The following is a 21,325-nucleotide window of genomic DNA, read 5'->3' on the forward strand; positions in this document are numbered from 1 at the left end:
TCTTAGTATGATGAGAGAGGTCAAACGTGTCTAGTATCGCAAAGTTATTTGGAGTTTAATACCATGTTGTTGCCAACATGAATGTTAAAGTCTCCTGTTGTGACAAAATAGTTGTAGGCAGTACAATTATTGACAGCGGTTCTGAAAAAAATTCTGTTGTATCTTGGAAGTCTAAATTATTACACTAACCATTGGGTGACCTTTACTGTAACTAAATAAGAGATATTCAAAAGAGCCAAATCCATTTTCCGAGCTGCTGATCCTCACAGGGTCATGAGAGTGCTGGAGCCTATCCCAGCTATCATTGGGCAGGAGGCGAGGTATACCATGAACTGGTTGCCAGCCAATCGCAGGGCACAATCACACCTAGGGGCAATATACAGTCTCCCAATTAATGCATGTTTTTGGGACGTGGGAGGAAACCGGAGTGCCTGGAGAAAACCAACGCCAGCACATGGGAGAACATGCAAACTCCACACGGGCGGGCTGGGATTTGAACCCCGGTCCTCAGAACTGTGAGGCCAACGCTCTAACCAGTTGTTTCACCGTCCTGTCCAAGTATAATTTCTCAACACTGAGATAATAAATATAACAGCAGTACCACCCTATTTTTTCCCTATTTGACATTCATTCATTTGAAATGCTATGAAAGCTACAACATATACAATAATAACAAAAAGTCAACATCATAGGTTGTAATGAACATCAACATTGATTTATTATCCAGTGACCTGACATAAAAAACAGATAGTCTTGCAGAGATAACTGGAGACAATGGTTTGCTATGGTGACATTTTATCGTCACTCGGTTTGAAGTTCTACTGTGTTTATGCCATATCTTTTTGATTCATTTTCTGTCCGTTGTAATTACAGGGTTGAAAAATGCCTGATTTCCTAAAGGATATTAGTTATTCACGAAAAGACCCTACATATGTCAGTCATATTCACAGATAACATCCTTCATGCGTGGAGGAGAGGCCTTATGCATCTTCGTGGACTGTGTTTCAGTCGAGGGGGGATGGTATGAGGATCCTGGCGTGATGTGGCCTGGTCTCCAACATTGACAATATTTTCCACCCTATCCGTCAGACTTAACACTGAATTTGTGCTCGTAAAGACTGAGTTTTACATTGGACTTGGCTCCAATGGAGGAGGGAGAGGTGTGGAAGATTGAATATGCGGGCTTATCTCATTTGTCATTTGCTTCTCCGATTGCTTGGATGACCCTAATGAATCAGTCTGCTCCTTTCCTTACCTTATCTCTTGTTCTTCTGATTGTTTGGGAGTAACTTCATCCTTTTGTCTTTGAGTTGTGTGAATATATCTACCATTTTCTTTTTCAGCTGATGAATGACGTACATCGTAAAAAATGTTGGCAGCTAATATCTTAACCCCTCGTCTATTTAGACAGAAACAGTCTGCCTTGTAAAGATGTATGCGCCCGCAAAAAGTACAGAAATTCTTAATGAATCTCACGGATAGCGCAGTACACACTTCACTTAACCACTTGAAGAGTTTGTTTTCAAAACGCAACATAGGCATTTTTTCAGATTTCCGAAACTCGCGCCAAAATTATCCAGCTCCGAATGGTAGTTATCGGGATACTCTGATTTTTGTTAAAAGTGCGACATATCGTTCTATATCAGCCAAGGAAGATCGCATTTTATTTCAAAATGCGACATATCGAGATCTTATTTAGAGCAAAATGCGACATAATTTCGTTCGATCAGCGTGCGCTGCTGAAGCAAGCAGCATTCAATCAGAATTCGTCTAGAGGGAAGTTCCGGTATCTTCCACATCATCATCCAAAATGGCTGCGCCCACGTTTGAGAGAGATGCTAATGCCGAGTTTGATTTTACAGCTATAAATAAAATCAAAAGAAAGGAGACTCAATGAGTCAGATTTCAAACAGTGAATTTGTGAGTTTGAAACTGATTTCATTTTGGAGATGTGTGTATGAGATCGACGACCTATTTTTTTCTGCTGGTATCCCTCGCAACCCATATTAACCTTGGTAGACTGGTTTGAAGCAGTTTACTTTCTTAATGATCTCACATCAACTTATAAACAAAATTAATCAACTGAGTGACACAATGCCTGCAGATGTCGGATTGCAGAATCGCATACAGATACACAAAATTACAATGATATAAACTCAGCCTTTCCAAGACCTCATACTGAACAAACAAACAGTTTCTAAATAACTGAAAAACACCTTTTTAAAAGAAATTCCCATTTTTTCATCTCCTTTTTCAACATCTGACATTAGTGAGCTAATTGTGAAAATTGTGACTGGTGACTGACCCTTATTTCTGATACCTAACTCTCTAAATGTGGTGGTCATGGTCTTAAATATTATTTTAAAATGCTTGAAATGTTGAAAGGCAAATAGTTTTCATGATTGCCTATCAAAAGCAACTGATTTTTTAAAAAAAATACAGCTGCTCCTGAAGGTTTAAGTCGAAATTTGGATATGTCTCACTTTGCCAAGAATAGAATGTTTGGATATGTCTCATTTTGGAGAAAAAATGAAATTTGTCATCAAAAAAACTCTGTGAATATTAAAGCCAATATTTTTTTGTAGTATGGTGTTTAGTTACTTTTTACCATCTCTTTCCATCCCCCAATAGTTAGAAACATAAATTGAGTGTATTGTTTTCACTTCAATACCAAGCCCTTTTCTCAAAATGAAAAAAACGGATAAGTCTCATTTTGAAAACAAACTCTTCACTTATTCAATTGACGGAGCCTTGAGAAATGTTCATCTCCAAATCTTACAAGTGGCAGAGGTCTCCTTATAAAAACCACAGCATCCAAATATTGCACATTTTTTTAGATCAATGAAATGCCGCTTCAGTACCTCTGATTGCTGCTTGAAAACATCTAAGGCCCCTGTGTATATGATGACAGATTTTACAGTTGGGTGCTGATTGGTGATTTCAAATGTTGTTTTGAGAGATCTGACAGCGTGTCACTGATAAAGCACAGTACAGTTGTGCCTTAGTTCTCGAACACAATCCGTTCCAGAAGGTTGGTTGAAAACCAAAATGTTCGAAAACCAAACCACATTTTCCAATGAATGGAAAAGGAAATATTGCGTTCCAAGCCTAAAAATTTTTTGTTTTTTTAATAGTTTTTTTTTTTTAGCTTTTCCTGAGAATACACTGCATAGTAGAAAACGTATAGTTTAAATACTTTATAAAATTAAATCATTTAAGAAATATATTTATTTTTTGTTTAAAATGTATGCTTTAGGCTAGTAGAGTATGCTAGGCTGGGAGTGCATTGCCGAATCTGTAGCGACTCGGCCTCCCACACTTGTAAACCTTTTTTTTTATTAACAAAAGTGCAGAATAACTTTAAACAAGCAATAATGAGGGGGGGACAAATTGTTTTTTATATGCACAGAAAGTACGTAACATGTAAAAAAAAATAATAATAACTTTCAACTAGAGGTAGGGTTAATGGAACAAAAGAAAAAAAGAAATGTAAAACAACCGTTTCATATGTCTTCGGTGGGGGTGACTTGCTCCTTTTTTCACAAAGAACGAATCTAATGTTTGTTTCAGCCATCTTTTAAGAACTTTTCTGAAGTGGCTCATAAGATCATTAAAATTTTGGAGTGCTCTGCAACATTCAGCTTTATTCAGGTGACTAAATTCTACAAAATTATGGATGTCGTTCCATTTAGCGCAGATAGCTTTAATATCGGCACTTGAGACATCCTTCCTGCCTTCAGCCTCATCAGGTGACATCTCTTCCCTTCCTCACCCACACTATCCCCTGCTAACTGCTCCTCGTTCACGGAAATAAGCAACTTTTCGATTTCCTCCAAGATCTGTAGTCTGTTTGATCAACATCCTTCCTTTTCCTTTAGCAACATCACTTGCTTTGAGGGCATCCTTGTGTTTCAGAATGGTGGTAATCATCGTTTTCACCATCCCATACTTCTTCGATAACTCAGAAACACGCACACCAGATTCGTGCTTGACTACCAAATCCTTCTTGAAGTCGACAGTTTTACACACCACTTCCCTTTTTTCAGCACCAGCAGTTCCACTTGCCTTCTTTGGAGCCATGATCAGAGGTTAATATTGCTCAATTGGAGGGAAAAAAGTCACTACCCGGACACGTCCGCTTGCAGAGGAGTGTGTGGGTCAACTGGTTGCTTCGCACACGTTATGTCGTTTCCGTTTTTTTCAGGGGTGCGTTCGAAAGCACAATAACTAATCGTCGTGGGTCAGTTGGTCCGGGTGTTCGAATATCGATTTTCGTTCGAAAACCAAAGCAAAAAAATCTCAAAATTTTCGTTCGAAAACTGATTTGTATGAAAACCAAGACGTTCGAAAACTGAGGTACCACTGTATTTTGGTGTTTTTCTCACTGCAAAAATGTTTCACATCTTTAATCTCCATCACCAACTATTAATGTTTAGGGTGTCAATTTTTTCTTGAATAATTAAATTTCATACCTTTCAAAGGTGGGGGGGGTCATCCTTGGCCAGGGTCTTGTAAAAGTGGCTCAAATTTATTTGTAAGTCTAATGTTAATGTTTTGCATTGACTTACCTTTTTTCTTGCTCTTCACCGTAATGGCCGTTTACTTGGGGTTGTGGTAGCCCACAGCAAAGGCCAGCAGGATTCCTAGGTTATCTGCTGATGTTGTATCCTCCCTTTTTGATGTCCCATATCTTTGGGCTTTGCTCCCAGTAAATTCCAGGGAGAACTGTTGGATTATCCAATATTGTTTCCAAATGAAAGAATCAGAATCAGCTTTAATGGCCAAGTGTGTAAAAAGACACAAGGAATAATTAATAAATAAATGTAGCTACTGCTGTTTAGATCATTCTAATGGAGTAAAAGTACTGTTTCCTATTCACATAAATGCTTGAGTAAAAGTAGAAAATATGCATGCATGCATTTATGTATGAATATATGTAGTGTGTTCTCATCCACCTCTCTTACTAACACATTAAACAATTAGGAGCGAGGTGCTAATGTCTTAAACTATGTCACCGTTGTGGAGCGTGCTGCCTTATTCCTTTGCTCACTAGCTCATTTGCTTGCGGGATAGAAAACATAAGATTAACTTTCCCATGTGTCCCACATTAAACAACTCAGAGTGAGGCGCTGATTTATCAAACGACCCCAGCGCAGTTAATCAATCTCCTTAGATTGCTTGCCTGCGAGCTAACTTGTTAGTTTTGTTGGCTAGTCAATGTAATGGACTTTAAGTGTTGAGTACACAACACAAAGGCAGATTAAGCAAGACTGTGGAGTATTGGGCACAACTGGCAACAGTCCACAAGTCCACTAGTTGCTACTTACACAGCCATCCAACTCTCACTGTGTGAGCCATCTTACTACAACAGTGACAGCTTGTTGAGCTCAGAAAAACTATTGTCCATTTTATGTATTGAATAGTCAATATAGTAGAGTTATTGTGACAGGCCTAGTATATGAAATCCATATTTTGTTTAATTTAACTCATCCCGAGTGCGTGGCAATGGAAGGTACGCACTCATTTCAAATTTCCCAGATGCATGGAAATCTAGAGTCGATGGGAGTTTTGGTGATATGGCCAGACTCTATCTTGAGACTTGCTCTCAGTCAGCCCTTAGGTCATTCAGAAGCTCAAAATTTGCATTGCTGAGTAGACAATATGTCTCTAACCATTCTGTTTTCAGTTTTCAAAAACATTTACACGATCTGAAAAGGTCTTTACACCACCTTTCATCTTCCCCGCCCTATGCTAGCACTGTTTTGTGGGCTGGGTCGGACCTGCCTTTCAGATGTGGTATTTAAAGACACATATTGAGTGATCGTAATTCATATCCGGTTTGATGAATCACATAGTGGGTGCTAAATTTGTGTTTTTGCATATATAGTACTTCTCCCTGCAAAGTGAGCTGTAGGTGTGCTTAAACACTAGATCACCTTCCACATCTGTTTGCAGTCAGGTTGGCACCCATTTTATTTTTTATTCATCAGACCTCAAGTGTTCTTCAATTGTCTTCAAAGTCTACAATTAAGATAACATTCAGGCTCTCCGTGATTGAGTTGTTGACGAGATGTGGGCAGAGCTAGATGGTTGGTTGTCAAGAATTTCCCCATCATCCCTCACTCTACACTGTGGCATTATCAATGAGGGAGGGCAATTAGAAAGTGGAGCTTTGTCTTATTGATGGAATACATTGTGGTTGTCAGAGGAGGAAACGTGTTGTTACTTCAATGCAAAGATGACCTGAAATGTGGATTTGGGATTTGGGAAAAACTCAGAAAGCTGAGAGTCTTTGGATACACCATTTTTGAGTATTGTATTTATAAACTGGCCCGCGACTGCCGTAAATAGGAGCCCAACTTGCTAGAACGCGCCTTTTGTGTGTGTGTAATCGATGTATTGGCCACACTTGAAACAAGCGAAAAGGTGGATGATAGGCTAGCTTTTTAGCTTTTTTTTTTTTTGCACGCCATCACACAATCGACCAAAACTACCTCTCGATCATTGAGTGCCCCTGACCTATGGGGTGCCTCAAGGGTCAGTTCTTGGTCCCCTCCTATTCACCCTGTATATGCTACCATTGGGCAAAATTCTTCAATTTCAATTTCAACTTTAATTTTGACTGTCTTAGCTATCCAGATGACACACAGTTTTATTTAGCAGGGCCTCCTGATTACTACAGTTTAATTGTGGTATTGTGCCACTGTCTAAACCAGATAAATAACTCGATGAGCCTAAATTTTCTTCCACTAAACCACAACAAAACTGAGACAATTGTTTTTGTCAATAAACAAAAGAGAATTGCTGTTAGTAAACTCCTGGACTCGCTATCTTTACAAACCAAAGACCAAGTCCGAAACCTTGGTGTTCTGATCGATTCCGACCTGAGTTTCAAGAATCATATCAAATCAATCACAAAAACTGCCTTTTACCATCTGCTGAACATATCTGGAGTGAAGGTTTGGACTCATGACAGGACTCCCCAAAAAGAGAAATAAACAGCTTTAGCTCATTCAGAATGTTGCAGCTTGGGTTCTGACCAGAACAAAGTGGTCACAACATATAACGTCAATCCTAAAGTCATTGCAGTTGGCTTCCAGTCAGTTTTAGAATAGATTTTAAAGTTCTCCTACTGGTTTATAAATCACTAAATGATGTAGGTCCTGGCGGCACAGTGCCTCAGCTGGCCTCACAGTTCTGAGGTTCTGGGTTCAATCCCGACCCCTGCCTGTGTGGAGTTTACATGTTCGCACCGTGTTTGTGTGGGTTTTCTCCGGGCACTCCGGTTTCCTTCCACATCCCAAAAACATGCAACATTAATTGGAGACTCTAAATTGCCCTTAGGTGTGACTGCGAGTACGACTGTTGTCCGTCTCTATGTGCCCTGCGATTGTCTGGCAACCAGTTCAGGGTGTACCCTGCCTCCTGCCTTTCCGTTGACAGCTGGGATAGGTTCCAGTACTCCCTGCGACCCTTGTGAGGATAAGCGGCCAAGAAAATTGATGGATTAATGGATGGATGGATTTAGGTCCTGAATACATGAAAGAAATGCTTATGAAATACGAACCAATTAAGCTCTGAGATTGACTGACTCAGGTCAAATAGTGGAGCGGAGAGTCCAAACCAAACATGGTGAAGCATATTTATCCATTATACTGCACATAAATAGAATAACTTGCCAACAGATGTGAATTCATCCCCAATTGTAAATGTTTTTAAATCCAGGTTGAAAACGATTATTTTTTCCTCATGCTTTTTAGAGAATTTCCACTTTTTAATCATATCTATTGCACTATATGCAGTTTTAATTGTATTTTTTAAATTCCAATGTTTTTTGTTATTTTTATTGTTTTTATCCAATTTTAAATGGTTTTTCTGTTTGTTTTCAAATGCTTTTGATCATGTAAAGTGCATTGAGTTGCCTGGTGTTTGAAATAAAAAGTAAATGTAAGTTTCTTTCGGCTTGTCGCGTTAGGGGTCGCCAAAGCCTAACATCTCAGATGAACGCCCATATTTGTTTGGCACAGTTTTTAAGCCGGATCCCCTTCCTGACGCAACCCCTCTTGGGGAGTAGAGGCCACACGACCCCTAGTTTACCAAACCAATGCTCTAACCACTGAGCTATGGGGCCTCGCCTCGTGTGTGAAATGTGCTATACAAATAAATGTGCTTTGCTTTGCTCTGTTACATGTGGACCTGGCCTAGAAAAAGAGTAGAATAGAAGAGAATTCATAAGGGGTCGCAAAGCCAATCAGCATTTGGTTGACAACCAAATGCCCTACGCATTGCTTTAAATCTCTTCCATGCGCAATTGATAAATATTCTACTGACGTTTCCTCTCTGTGACTCCTCTGCAGTGCCTTTCCGTGAGGCTCCAGCATACTCCAAACGACGCCAAGGTCCATCATCTGGTAAAAACAGTGGAAACAGCCAGTCCCCCATATCTTTATCAGCTCCACGGCTCCTGTTGCGCTCTAACAGTGACAACAACCTAACAGTGAGTCAGTACGAGCACCACGGTTCACCAAGCAACTGGGCACCCCATCTACAGCAACACCTAAACAGGGCCAACCAACAGGGTCACTCACAGCCTGGCTCCTCAGCATTACATCGCAGCCTGTCACCACAGCTGCTTCAGCAGATGCCCAGCGGCAGACCCAATGGCAATGTGGTTGTTCGGACCATGGGAAAGGGGTCAAGGAGCCGGTCACCCTCCCTCAGCCGGCTGGGGGAGGAAGCCCGACTGGCTATACCCTCACATCGCCAACCCAAGTGAGCATCTTAATCCCAACAAATTAGCAGATTAACACCAGTTACCTCTTGCGCTTCATCATCTTTTCACATGACGCAAGCATTTATTGTTGAATATCTGTCATTATTTTGCTTCTATGACATACACCTCTGTGGTGAAATAAATCCTTATGTATACATATACATATACATATTCAGTATGAATCAATTTATATGATGCATCTGAAGTATTTAACACGTCACCATATTTCTCACATATATTTCCACAGGTGCTATTGACATGAAAATTTCACCAGATGTTGCGAACAACCCAAATAACAAGACACCGTATTTTCTGGACTATAAATTTAAATTAAACCAGCCAAAAAAGGATAATAAAGAAGGAAAAAATATGTCGCACAGGAGTGTAAATCGCATTTTTGAGGAGAAATTGATTTCATAAAACCCAACAATTATAACAGACATTTCACCTTCAAACGCAATTTAAAATGAAAATAAAATAGAGAACAGGCTGAATAGGTGTGTTCCAACTAAATAGGATCATACACCTCAGTCTCTCTAGGAAGGTCTGTTCAGGGTGGTAGAGAGGAGGGAGCATTGGGAAGTTGAATCCCAGATTTAGGAGGTGCAGCGTGTTTTTTTTTTGTCCTGGTTGTGAAAACAGTGGACCAGCTCTATACCCTCGTCAGTGTCCTCGAGGGTGCATGGGACTTTGCCCAACCAGTGGACACATTCTGTGAACTCGGAGAAAGTGTCCGACCATGTCCTTAGGGGAATCCTGTGGGGGGTGCTTCTAGAGTGTGTGGTACCGAACCCCCTGATTTGGGCTGTTTGGTCCCTGTATGTCCGGTGATAGAGTTAGACCCACTTGGTCCACTTATTTCCGGTGAAGTTTGGACTATGCCAAGGATACCCTTTGTCACCGATTCTGTTAATTACTTTTATGGCCAGAGTTTCTCAGCACAGCCGAGGCATAGAGGGCATCTGGTTTGGTACCCTCAGTACTGCATCTCTTTTTTTTTGCAGATGATGTGGTTTGTGGGTTTCATCAAGCCGTGAACTGCAACTCACTGGAGCAGTTTGCAGCTGAGTGTGAAGCGACTGCGATGAGAATCAGCACCTCCAAATCTGAGACCATTGTCCTCACTAGGAAAAGGGTGGCCAGCCTCCTCCATGTCAGGGATGAGATCCTGTCCCAAGTGGAGGACTTCAAGTACCTTTGGGTGTTTTCCACAAGTGAGGGAATAATGGAACGGGAGATCAACAGGTGGATTGGCTTTGACTTTGTGGTGGTAAAGAATAAGCTAAGTTAAAATGCAAAACTCTCAATTTACAAGGCATTCTACGTTCCTACCTATGGTCACAAGCTTTGGGTCCTGACCGAAAGAACAAGATCCCTGATTCAAGCATCTGAATTGAGTTTCCTCCACAGGGTGTCCAGGCTCTCGCTTAGCGATAGGGTGAGAAGCTCCAAATTGAAAGGAGCCGGGTGAGGTTGTTGGGGCATCTGATTAGAATACCTCCCAGACACCTCCTTGGTGAGGTGTTCCAGGGATGTCCCACCAGGAGAGAACTCCAAGGAGGCCTGAGGACACCCTGAAGAGACATCTCCTGGCTGGCTTGAGAAAGCCTTGTGTCACCCCTGGAAGGGCTGGATGAAGTAGCTGGGGAAATGGGAATCTGTGTGTCACTGGTCATGCTACTGCCACTGCGACTTGACCTCAGAAAAGAGGTAGAAAATGGATGAACGGACTTTGTACAAAATCCTTTGTTTGCAGGAAAGGTTCAAAAGCCTTCCTCTATGGAAAAAATAGTCACATGCATTACTCTGGTGTTATTTTGGCCCATTCTTCCACCCAAGTAGTCTTCAAATCTTAAAGGTCCCGTGGGCTTCTTTTATGCACCTAGAGTTTCAGTTCATTTCATAGATGTTGGATTGGATTCATGTTCAGAGATTGGGTCGGCCATTTTAACAGCTTTATTTTTTTCCTTTGAAACCAATTGAGAGTTTTCTTGGCAGTATGTTTTAGATCGTTTTCTTGATGAAATGTCCACCGTCGTTTCATGTAGGTTAGAGGGTCATCCTCATAGGTGGCAGCAGATTTTTTAAATGTCTCAGTACCGTTTACCATTCATCCTTCCTTCAGTCATGTGATGTTTACAGTTTTACAGCAGTTCTACACCATTATGTTCCCACCTCCAAACTTGGTTTTTACCTTTTCTCCTTCAAAAGTGTGCAATTAAAGAGTTAGATTTTCCTCTCATCTGACCAGAACATATTTTCCCAGTATTTAACTGGTTTATTCAAATGTTGCTTAGCAAACTTTAAATGAGGCTTGGCATGCTTTGTTTTCTTCAGAATTGGGTCTTGCGTGGTGAACATGTGTACAGGCCATCGTGCCAGAAGGCATTACATTTTGCTTTCCCCTATCAAAGCAGTTTCACCTCATTATGGGGGTTCATAAGATCTTCACAGGTGCTCTTAGCTCTTGGACAACTATTCTAATTATTCTTTGCTCTCTGTTGTCAGAAATCTTGCGAGGAGCACCTGATGCTAATTTGATTTCAGATGTGAGAAGAGTTTCTGTGATTTAGGTTGGTTAGAGTTGTTTAATTTGAAAATTACAATTTAGTTTTTACTTGTTTATTGGGGGAGTTTGCCATTTTGGACCTTACTTTACTAATCCCAACCCTTTACCCCTCCCATCCCCCCACCAAGTTGGGGTCTGCGAAAGTGGCATGCCTCAGGTTGGAGAGGGTTCATTTTTAGGGTTGGGCATTGTTTTGAATTCGTACGATTCTGGTCCCAATCACGGTTCCTCATTTTGATTCTGTTTCCAAAGGGTTCTCGATTCCGATTCTTTTAGGGACTGGGTGAAAGAAGCTTGCATGGTTTAAATAAGGGCCATTTAAATGAACATTTAATTCATAGTTCTCTATAACAAGTATCAATATCAAATTTATGAACTAAAAAGGCAACGTGTGTGCAACTAACCCATTTGACTTACGATTCAATAGTTAACGTTATCAATGTTGGCATAGACGTATTTTATTTTTTTACACTCACTCAGTTTTCTTCACTGAAGTTCCGTGCAGTGTAGGCTGAGGTGTAGAGTGGGAGGGACCTTGTCAGACTTGGACAAATTGCGAAAGCCTGCTTTGCACAATATACTGAAGTTACTGGTCATTTATTTTCACAAAATTATATTAAATTCATATTTTTGTCCCCCACCGCTATTGGGCACGTCTTTGTTGGTTTTCTCCGCTTTCTTCTTCATGGTCAGTGGACTGTAGGCATTGAATCTGTGAACTGAAATTTTGAAATTTCAACGATTCCAGTGCATCAGGAATGTTATTTCCACTTTCAATCAGTTCTCAATTCTCAATGGCCAACTCTAGCCATCTCACATCCCTAAGATTTTGAATTCAATCCTCAGTCCCTGTGACCATGTCCAAGCGTCCTTAAGCAAGAATCTGAATCCCCACTAGCTCCCAATGCTGTTTCCTCAATTGGCGAATGAGCGAATGAGTACTCTGAGTACTTTGAGAGTAAGAAAGCACTTTACAAGTGAGATCCTATTTACCTCGTTTGTGATTACTTCTGCTTCTCATTTGGTTGATCATCTTCAGCCATGGTGGTTTCTTTAAACAATAAAAACTGCAAATGTCCCATGTGAAGTTGTTGAGAGAGTGAAAATATCGACTATTTCAGACATTTGGAGAGGAGCACTGATAATAAAAACCATCCATCCATCCATTTTCTTCAAACCCGGGACCTCAGAACTGTGAGGCCAACGCGTTCCAGCTGATCCACCATGCCAAAACAACCAATCATTATTAAATTAATCAAAATTGCATATGTCCGAGGTTTCACAGTTGCGGAACTGGTTAGAACGATGTCCTCACAATTCTGAGGACCGGGGTTCAAAACCCGGCCCTGCCTGTGTGGCATTTGCATCTTCTCCCAGTGCCTGTGTGCATTTTCTCTGGGCACTCTAGTTTCCTCCCACATCCCAAAAACATGCATTAATTGGGGTCGCTAAATTGGCTTTAGAATGGATTTTAAAATTCTGCTACTGGTCAATAAATCACTAAATGATTTAGGTCCTGAATACATGAAAGAAATGCTTACGGAATACAAACCCAGTAGACCTCTGAGATCAACTGACTGAGGTGAATAGTGGAGTGCAGAGTCCAAAGCAAACAAAGTGAAGCAGCATTTAGCTATTATGCTGCACACAAACGGAATAAGTTGCCAACAGAGGTCAACCCCAAGTGTGAATGCTTTTAAATCCAGGTTGGAAATGCTTTTTTTTTCATGCATTCATGCTTTTTAGAGAATTTCTACTTTTTAATCATATTACTCGCACTGTACGCAGTTTTAATTGTCTTTTTTAATATATTTTGTTGTCATTTTTATTGATTTTGTCCCATTTTAAAGGTTTTATCTCTTTGTTTTTAAATGCCTTTAATCATGTAAAGCACATTGAGTTACCTCGTGTGTGAAATGCACTATACAAATAAATTTGCTTTGCTTTAGGCGTGATTGTGAGTGTGACTGTTGTTTGTCTGTGTGTGCCCTGTGATTGGCAGGCAACCAGTTCAGGGTGTAGCCCGCCTTCTGCCCGATGATAGCTGCGATTGGCTACAGAACTCCTGCAACCCTTGTGAGGATAAGCGGTTCAGAAAATGGATGGATGAATATGTAGGTCTTAAAGAGTTAACCTCCATAAAAATGACAAATATTTCCCAAGTCTATCTCAGAATTACCCTACCTGATAAGTTACAAATATTTGAAAAATTATACAAATAACATTCCATGTTAAGATACCAAATGGTCAAAATCACAAAAGTACTCATTTGAATACCTGAGGTATGAGAAGAGAAGTTCTACTGTATGTCTGTATCACATCAAAGCTTGTTGGCATAGAGGATGTGTCCCGTACAATCTGTGTGTGCGTGCATGCGCCACCTCCACCTGATTTGTTGGTGGTCGTCCACAATCTGCGACATGAGCGAGAGCATGTGATCGGCGGAGGATTAAATTGTGACGAGTGTTTATCTTGGAGCAATGTAACTGTCAATCCCGATTAAGACACATGCTCACTGCCCTCCTCCTCTGCCTCCTCCTCCTTGGCAGATGGACTCATTTGGAAGCACTGTGCGGAACCGACACTACCCACTCTCTGTACAAGTCATAGAAGGGAGAGCGATAAACTGTGTATTATGGAGAAGCTGCAAGAGTAAAGCAGTAATATAAAGTATGGGGTGTGGGCTTTTGATGATGGCAGAATTTTTTAAAAAAGGCATTTACAGTCATGGTGAAGGGGAATGAAAGAAGCGGCAGAGAAAGGAAGGTGGATGGTTGTCTGACAAAACATCACTATCATGCCATTTGACATGCTTCACTAAAATCTTTGGGGGTGTCAACAAAAAGTGATGTGGTTGTTGAAAGGGGCTCCACGCCTCAACTATTCACATACAGTCAGGTTTTACTTCAACTCTGCATTTATTTCACTCTCGATCTACTGGTGGAATTCATTCATTCAATCACCTTGGTTTTATTAGACAAATACAAGGTTACCTGGTTCAATCCCAGGTAATTCCAGGACGTTTGCCCCAATAAATTAAAAATAACTCACTTAATTTAATAAAAGGGGCGGCACGGTGGAGCAACTGGTTGGACCGTTGGCTTCACAGTTGTGAGGACCGGGCTTCAAACCCTGGCCACGTCTCTGTGGAGGTTGCATGTTCTCCCCGTACCTGCGTGGGTTTTCTGCAGGCACTCCAGTTTCCTCCCACATCCCAAAAACATGCATTAATTGGGGCAAGATTCTGAATCCCCACTTGCTCCTCCTGCTGTGTCATCAATATGTTAATGAGGAGATAGTGTTAATTTGCTTGAGTACTTTCAGAGTAGGAAAGCAAGTGAAATCCTATATACGTTATTTGTCAATACTTCTGCCTCTCATTTGGCTGATCATCTTCATGCATGGTGGTTTCTTTAAAATTAACTGCAAACATCCCTTGTGAAGTGGTTTAGAGAGTGTAAAGATCAACTATTCTAGAAATTTGGACAGCAGGTCTTAGAATAATAAAGAACAAATACATTATTAAATTAATCAACATTGAATATGAAGGAAGCGGCAAAGTGGAGGAACTGGTTACAGCGTTGGCCACACACTTCTGAGGACTGTGGTTCAAATCTCGGCCCCACCTGCGTGGAATTTGCATGTTCTCCCCATGCCTGCGTGGGTTTAGGTCAGAAGTGCCCCATCCCCACTATAGAGCTTGTGCACCTATGTCATCAAATTACATCAATGGCTGGAAGCGTCAGTGAAACAAACCATTCTTCAAAGCTAAGTCAGTTAGAGATGATGCAAAAATACGTCTTATAGCACGACGCCCAGAGTTTTCTCTGAAACGGTTAAACATTTAGAAGGTGATAATAAATGAAGGTACGTGGAAAAATGAGAGACACTTGGCATAGAGGACCCATATTTAATGCCGAAGTCGATGTTTTCGCTGATGAGAAATTGAGCTAATAACCAGCTTCCACTTGTCTTGGACAACTGGATCTACACATGTATCTGGTGAGTAAGTCATCAAGATTTGCACGGAAGAGTTTGAAAGCGTAGAAAAGTTTGGACACATACAAATATTTTGTTGCTGTATCTGTTCTCAATCAAGAATAAATCCCACATAGTGATGGAGCCACTCAGATTTTTTCAATATAAATACCAATATTTAAATACATGACCCCTGGTTTTACACAAACTGACATTCATCAACTGTGATTGGACAAAAAAAAAAAGAATTTGCTAATCCGTATGCAAAGCGTGTTGCGGCCACACGTTAAACTTTTCTGTGAGAGACTTTTTTTTTTTTAAATATGCATTGTTGTCAAACTTCAGTAAACCTCTGTGTGACCGACGGTTTATTTTCCGTTTTTAAATACGTATTGGACTCATTTGAGAACAATGCATATTAGAAAAAAAAAAAGTCTGTCAGGGAGAGGTTTACTGAAGTTTAACGTGTTACTGCAACCCAGTTCGTGCACGTTGGGGATGACTCCCTCTTGTTTTTTTTTTTTTTTTTTTAAACACATTGTTCTCAAATGAGCCAACCTGGCGTTTTAAATGCTTCTTGGGAATTTGCGATTGAGAATAATAATTCCTACCTGAAGAGAAGTGATCGCTCCACAGTCGTGTGTATTTGGTTGGGTACCATCCATCACGTTTAATTGCCGAAACCCATCGATCTTTTCTCATCTTTTCAGCTGGTATTCTATAGATCTCTTTATATATAATATAGATAAGCTCTTTGAATATCTGTCTCGTCTGTTGTAACAACCAACAACTCAACAAGTCTACGGCATTGTGTATATTCTACTCCGGTTCAATGTCTCCCACACTGTCGAGCAGCTCTTATTGACTGCCAATATGGTAACGGGAAAATGGTGACGTCACATGGACAACTTCTATACATAGTATTGACAGTGCACTGCTTCACCCTCCTGAGATGCCGGACGGTGGACCAGAATTTTCTCGAAGCCGTCTTGAAGTGTTTTTTCAAAGCCTCACCGAAACCTACCCACGCCCGGGTTTTTGCCTCAGTGACCACCGAAGCTCAGTTCTGCTTAGCCAGCCGGTACCTATCAGCTGCCTCAGGGGTCCCACAGGCCAAAAATGCCTGATAGGACTCCTTCTTCACCTTGACACCAACCCTCACAGTTGGTGTCCACCAACGTGTTTGCGGGTTGCCGCCATGACAGGCACCGACCACCTTACAGACACAGCACTGGTCGGCCGCCTCAGTAATGGAGGCGTGCAACATCGTCCACTCGGACTCAATGTCCCCTGCCTCCTCTGGGACGTGAGCAAAGTTCTTTCGGAGGTGGGAGTTGAAATTCCTTCTGACAGGGGAATCTCCCAGCCGTTCCCACCAGACATAGTGTTCATTATGGACAATCCATGATAAGCACAGAAGTCCAGTAACAGAACACCACTTAGGTTCCGATCGGGGGGTCGTTCTTCGAGACCACGCCCATCCAGGTCTCACTGTCATTGCCCACGTGGGCATTGAAGTCACTCAGCACAATGATGCAGTCCCCAGGGGGGGGCGCTCTCCAGCACTCCCACTAAGGACTCCAAAAAGAGTGGATACTCTGAACTGCTGTTTGGTGCATAAGTACAAACAACAGTCAGGACCCGTCCCCCTACCTGAAGGCAGAGGGAGGCTACCCTCTCATCCACGTGGGTAAACCCCAACGTACAGGCCCCGAGTCGAAGCGCAATAAGTATACCCACACCTGCTCGGCATCTCTCACCGTGGGCAACTCCAGAGTGGAACAGAGTTCAACCTGTCCCAAGAAGTGTGGTGCCAGAGCCCAAACGGTGCGTAGAGGCAAGTCTAACTATATCTCGTTGGAACTTGTTGACCTCACACACCAACTCGGGCTCCTTCCCTGCCAAAGAGATGACATACCATGTCCCTAGAGCTTGGTTCTGTAGCCGGGAATCGAACTGCAACCGACCCCTATGGCCCCTCTCACAGGTGGTTCGTCCATGGGAAGGGAGACCCATGTTACCTTTTCAGGCTGTGCCCGGCCAAGCCCGATGGGTGCAGGTCCGGCCACCAGCCGCCTTCGAGCCCCACCTCCAGGCCTGGCTCCAGAGGGCGGCCCCGATGACCCCCGTCTGGGCAAGGGAAATATTGGTACTCGTCATAGGGGTTTTGGAGTCGTACTTTGTCTGGTTCTTCACCTTTTCAAATTTTAGGGGAAAAGTATGTCTAGTTTTAGGGTGATAGCACAGAGACCGCTCTCCTCAAGATGTGCAATGATTTTAGAGGCAATCTTGATAGCCGTGAATGAACCCTTGTTTCTGCTGGCTATTAGTGCTGTCTTTGATACAATATTACTATTCTTTGAAACCTGGGTAGCCTCTCTTCTTCTCTACCTTAGTGACAGAACCTTTATGGTATTCTTAGGTAGATGCTCCTCAAAAATCCATATAATAATGTGCAGTGTGATGCAAGGATGTATTATAGGCCCTGTCCTATTGAATTTGTGTATGTCCCACTTGACCGAGTCATTAGGAAGATTGGTTAACTTTTTCAACTACGCTGATATGCAGCTCTGGATTGGTAGTTATAGGTCGTGGCCATGTTCCTGCCTCTTGGGGTCCTCAGTTGCCTGAGCCCCTGCACATGCTGGTATTCTGTAACCACCATCTGCTGTTGGTGCAGACAGCTACCTGAGAAGGTGTTTCTTCACTGGGCTTCTCTGTACCCAGCCATAGGTCATTGTATTACGTTTTTTAACGTATATGTGTGTGTGTGTGCGGGTGTGTGTGCGTGTGTTTGTGCACATCAGTGTGGATAAATGTTGAGACAATGTATAGCACTTTGAATTGCACCTCACTGTAGGATAAGTGCTTTATGCATAAAATGTCATTGATTTATACTTCGAGAAAAGCTCAGTACAGTCCAGTAGTGCTTCAAAGTCTTTGCTTCTCCACGTGTTAAGAACCCATGTTGAGTGCCAGCTTCATCTGTTGTACACCAGATCCTTCGTGTACACCTCCCTCGCCAGTGATGACTTTGATGCATGTCCTACCACCAGGAAGCTTCCAGAAGTACATACCTAGTGTACCACAGCTTACATTATATTATATTAATTTTTCCTTGTGGAACTGGAGCAGTAGGCTGAGGACAGGTTTCGTCTGAACCTCCCTACCTTGGCTGCTCCCACCCAGATTACCAATGGATGGCTGTATGGACCATACCTGAGTCTATGTTTCTTGGCAGATAAATTCCGCAATTGTCTGCACATTAAAAATGTGTATCAAGTTCTCCCATTCTCAATTTTCTTACCATTTCATCTACTGATTTTACAGCCGTTTGTTATAATGTTTGGTGTACTTCCATATTCAGGCTTTCAAAAACGTTTATGAGTGAATTTATGGGAATTTTCACCCATTGATCTAGGAACATATTTGTGAGGTCACACTGATGTTGGGCAAGAAGGCCTACCTCACCATCCATTCATAATCAACCCAAAGGTGTTCTTTCGGGTTGAGGGCAGTACCCAGTCAGGTTCAGCCACTCTAAATTCTCTCATATTTGTATTTATGGACCTTGTTTTGTACACTGGTGCACAGACATGGTGGAAAAGGAAGGTGTCCTCCCAAACTGTTTGACTGTTCAAAATCTCTTGCGAGGGTGAAACATTCAGTTCATTTCACTGGAGCTAAGTGGCTCTTATTTTGGACATTTTCACCTTTAGTGGGAACAGTTTTGAGATTATCATTTCCTTTTTCTAGCATGACTGTACATCATTTCACAAATCAAGGTTCATAAAGCGATGGATAAGAGAGGTTGATGTGGCAGAACGTGAACTACACAATCCTTAACTTAACCCAAAAGAACACATTTTGATGAATTAGAGCACAGCTATGGCATACACTTGAAATGTTTTACCTTCCAGCTTTGTTCACTGAGCCATCTTTGAACGACTTCCAGTTTTCTCATGTCAACCTTCGCCCCCATCAAACCCAACCCATTAATCATTGACCCACACAAGAGACGTCTCTGAAGCATTCATGCGTGCTCCTACTTGATGTTTGCTTGTTGCAGAGCATTCAGCATTATGTATACTCACACAGACACAAACATGTACTGTTGCAGCTATCAGTCACCCCCGTGATGTCATGGCAACAGCTTCCTGCTGAGATGTAGTGAGAAAAATTGTGACGCATGTTTGGACCAACTACAGGTAAACATTGTTCTACAAATGAGTCCAGTGATATGTTCAGTATGACAGTAGTAGTAGGACAATTGTTACAGATGAGTACAACAGAATTAACATAAGGAATCAGTCACTGCAGAGAAAAGATTGCTATCATTTTTAAGGTCCAAAGAAAATGTACATGCAAGAAAACAATATATTTTTCCCATTATATGTTGAAATCAGATGTGTAAGGATCTCGTGCATCACACTACCACACTTCTATCACACTATAATCCACTGACTTCAGATTTAATTGTGGTTTTACAACTATCTTGACATTCATATCTCTGAGGTTAGGCAGATTACAATATATCATTGTCTCCTTCATCCCAATCGCACATTATTCTACTGGTACGACATCCCTCTTTCTAGTGTCATGTCGTTTTGTCTTCCACTCCTTTTCTCTAGTTATCATCCAATAATAGCACACATTATGCACAGTTGGTCTTAATCAACACTAATTAGCACCTCAAAGCCACACAGGAAATTGCAAAAAGCATTGCTGATGTGTTTTTCATCCAATCACAACCTGCTGACTTTGAATGTCAATTTGATTTCCATCAAAAACAGAAGTGGCTGAGTCGAGTTTGTTTCTGTCACTCTTATACATAAAAATATTAATTGCTAATCTATCAATTTACAACAGTAGATTTTTGTTGTATGCGTTATTTCACACTGTATGCATTCATACTCTCTCAATTTTGCAACGGAAAGTTATGTTGAGTTATTGAAAGGAGTGTAAAAGATTATTAACAAATGTATCCTTTTTCCATTTTCAGTGACCTTGACAGGGTACATAGATATCCTCTCTTGAAAAATAAAAAAACTATATTAAGGTACAATCTCTCTCCCGCCACTTGTATCTTCTCCATGTGTTCCTTTTCTCATCAATCTATATATTTAACATCCTTGTTTCTTTTAGTTCTTGTTCCATTGCTTTGTTGAAGTCATATCTCTCCGTCTTGTTTCTCAGTTAGGTTTATTTAAGGTTTTCTTTGTTACTTTAATTATTTGGTTGTTGGACTGTTTAGTTTTCCGTTTTTTCAAATTAAATATTTTTTGAAATTCCTGGACTCCTGCCTTGCATCCCTGCCTCTCTGCTCTTGGTTCCTCTACATTTTTAGCATGTCTTCTTTCTCTTCACTAGCCCCGACCATGACAAAAACTGACCAGATGACTCAGGTGAAAAGAACCAAGAGGATGGAATGACGGGGCTTATTCGAGCAAGGTCGGTTTGGTTGACAGGCTGAGGACGCTGGGAGGCTGACTGCCGACGTGACAGGCGACGCCATGTTCTTCCTGCTGGGTCCTGTCTAGGAACCTCAAGAAAATATTTTACTTGGAAAAAATGGAAAACTAAACAATCCAATAACCAAATCAAAGTAACAAAGAAAACTTTAAATAAATCTAAACTAGAAAAAAGATATGGTCAGAAAGCCAATGGACAGAAATTGCATAAACAATGCAACCGGCTCATACACTGAGATTGACGAGACAACGATGAACACCTGGACAAGACACAAGTGACTAGAGGGAGCTGATTGCCAAGGGATGAGGTTAAACACGAACAGGTGGACACAGCTATCAAAATTAGCACATGAGACTTGCAAAATATGGAATACAGAAAACATAAAACAGGCGGCACTGTGGCGCAGCTGTAAAGTGTTGGCCTCACAGTTCTGAGGACCCAGGTTCAATCCCGGTCCTGCTTGTGTGGGGTTTGCATATTCTTCCTGTGTCTGCGTGGGTTTCCTCCCACATCCCAAAAACATGCAACATTAA

At 41.5% G+C, this 21,325-nt stretch overlaps 1 protein-coding gene across 13 annotated transcripts in view; it reads left to right on the plus strand.

Moving 5' to 3' along the window:
• The window catches only part of shank2b (SH3 and multiple ankyrin repeat domains 2b), a 292,642-nt gene that overhangs the window by 156,828 nt on the left and 114,489 nt on the right, over positions 1 to 21,325 (plus strand). For 12 of the 13 annotated variants that reach the window (XM_061815646.1, XM_061815649.1, XM_061815651.1 and 9 more), the window contains one exon: positions 8,358 to 8,772. In XM_061815646.1, the coding sequence (XP_061671630.1) occupies positions 8,358 to 8,772 (415 nt within the window). The remainder of the gene's footprint in view (positions 1 to 8,357; positions 8,773 to 21,325) is intronic. The other variant, XM_061815650.1, reaches the window with a different exon arrangement.

Source organism: Syngnathoides biaculeatus, chromosome 3, assembly GCF_019802595.1.
Source record: "Syngnathoides biaculeatus isolate LvHL_M chromosome 3, ASM1980259v1, whole genome shotgun sequence".
Classification (NCBI taxonomy): domain Eukaryota; kingdom Metazoa; phylum Chordata; class Actinopteri; order Syngnathiformes; family Syngnathidae; genus Syngnathoides; species Syngnathoides biaculeatus.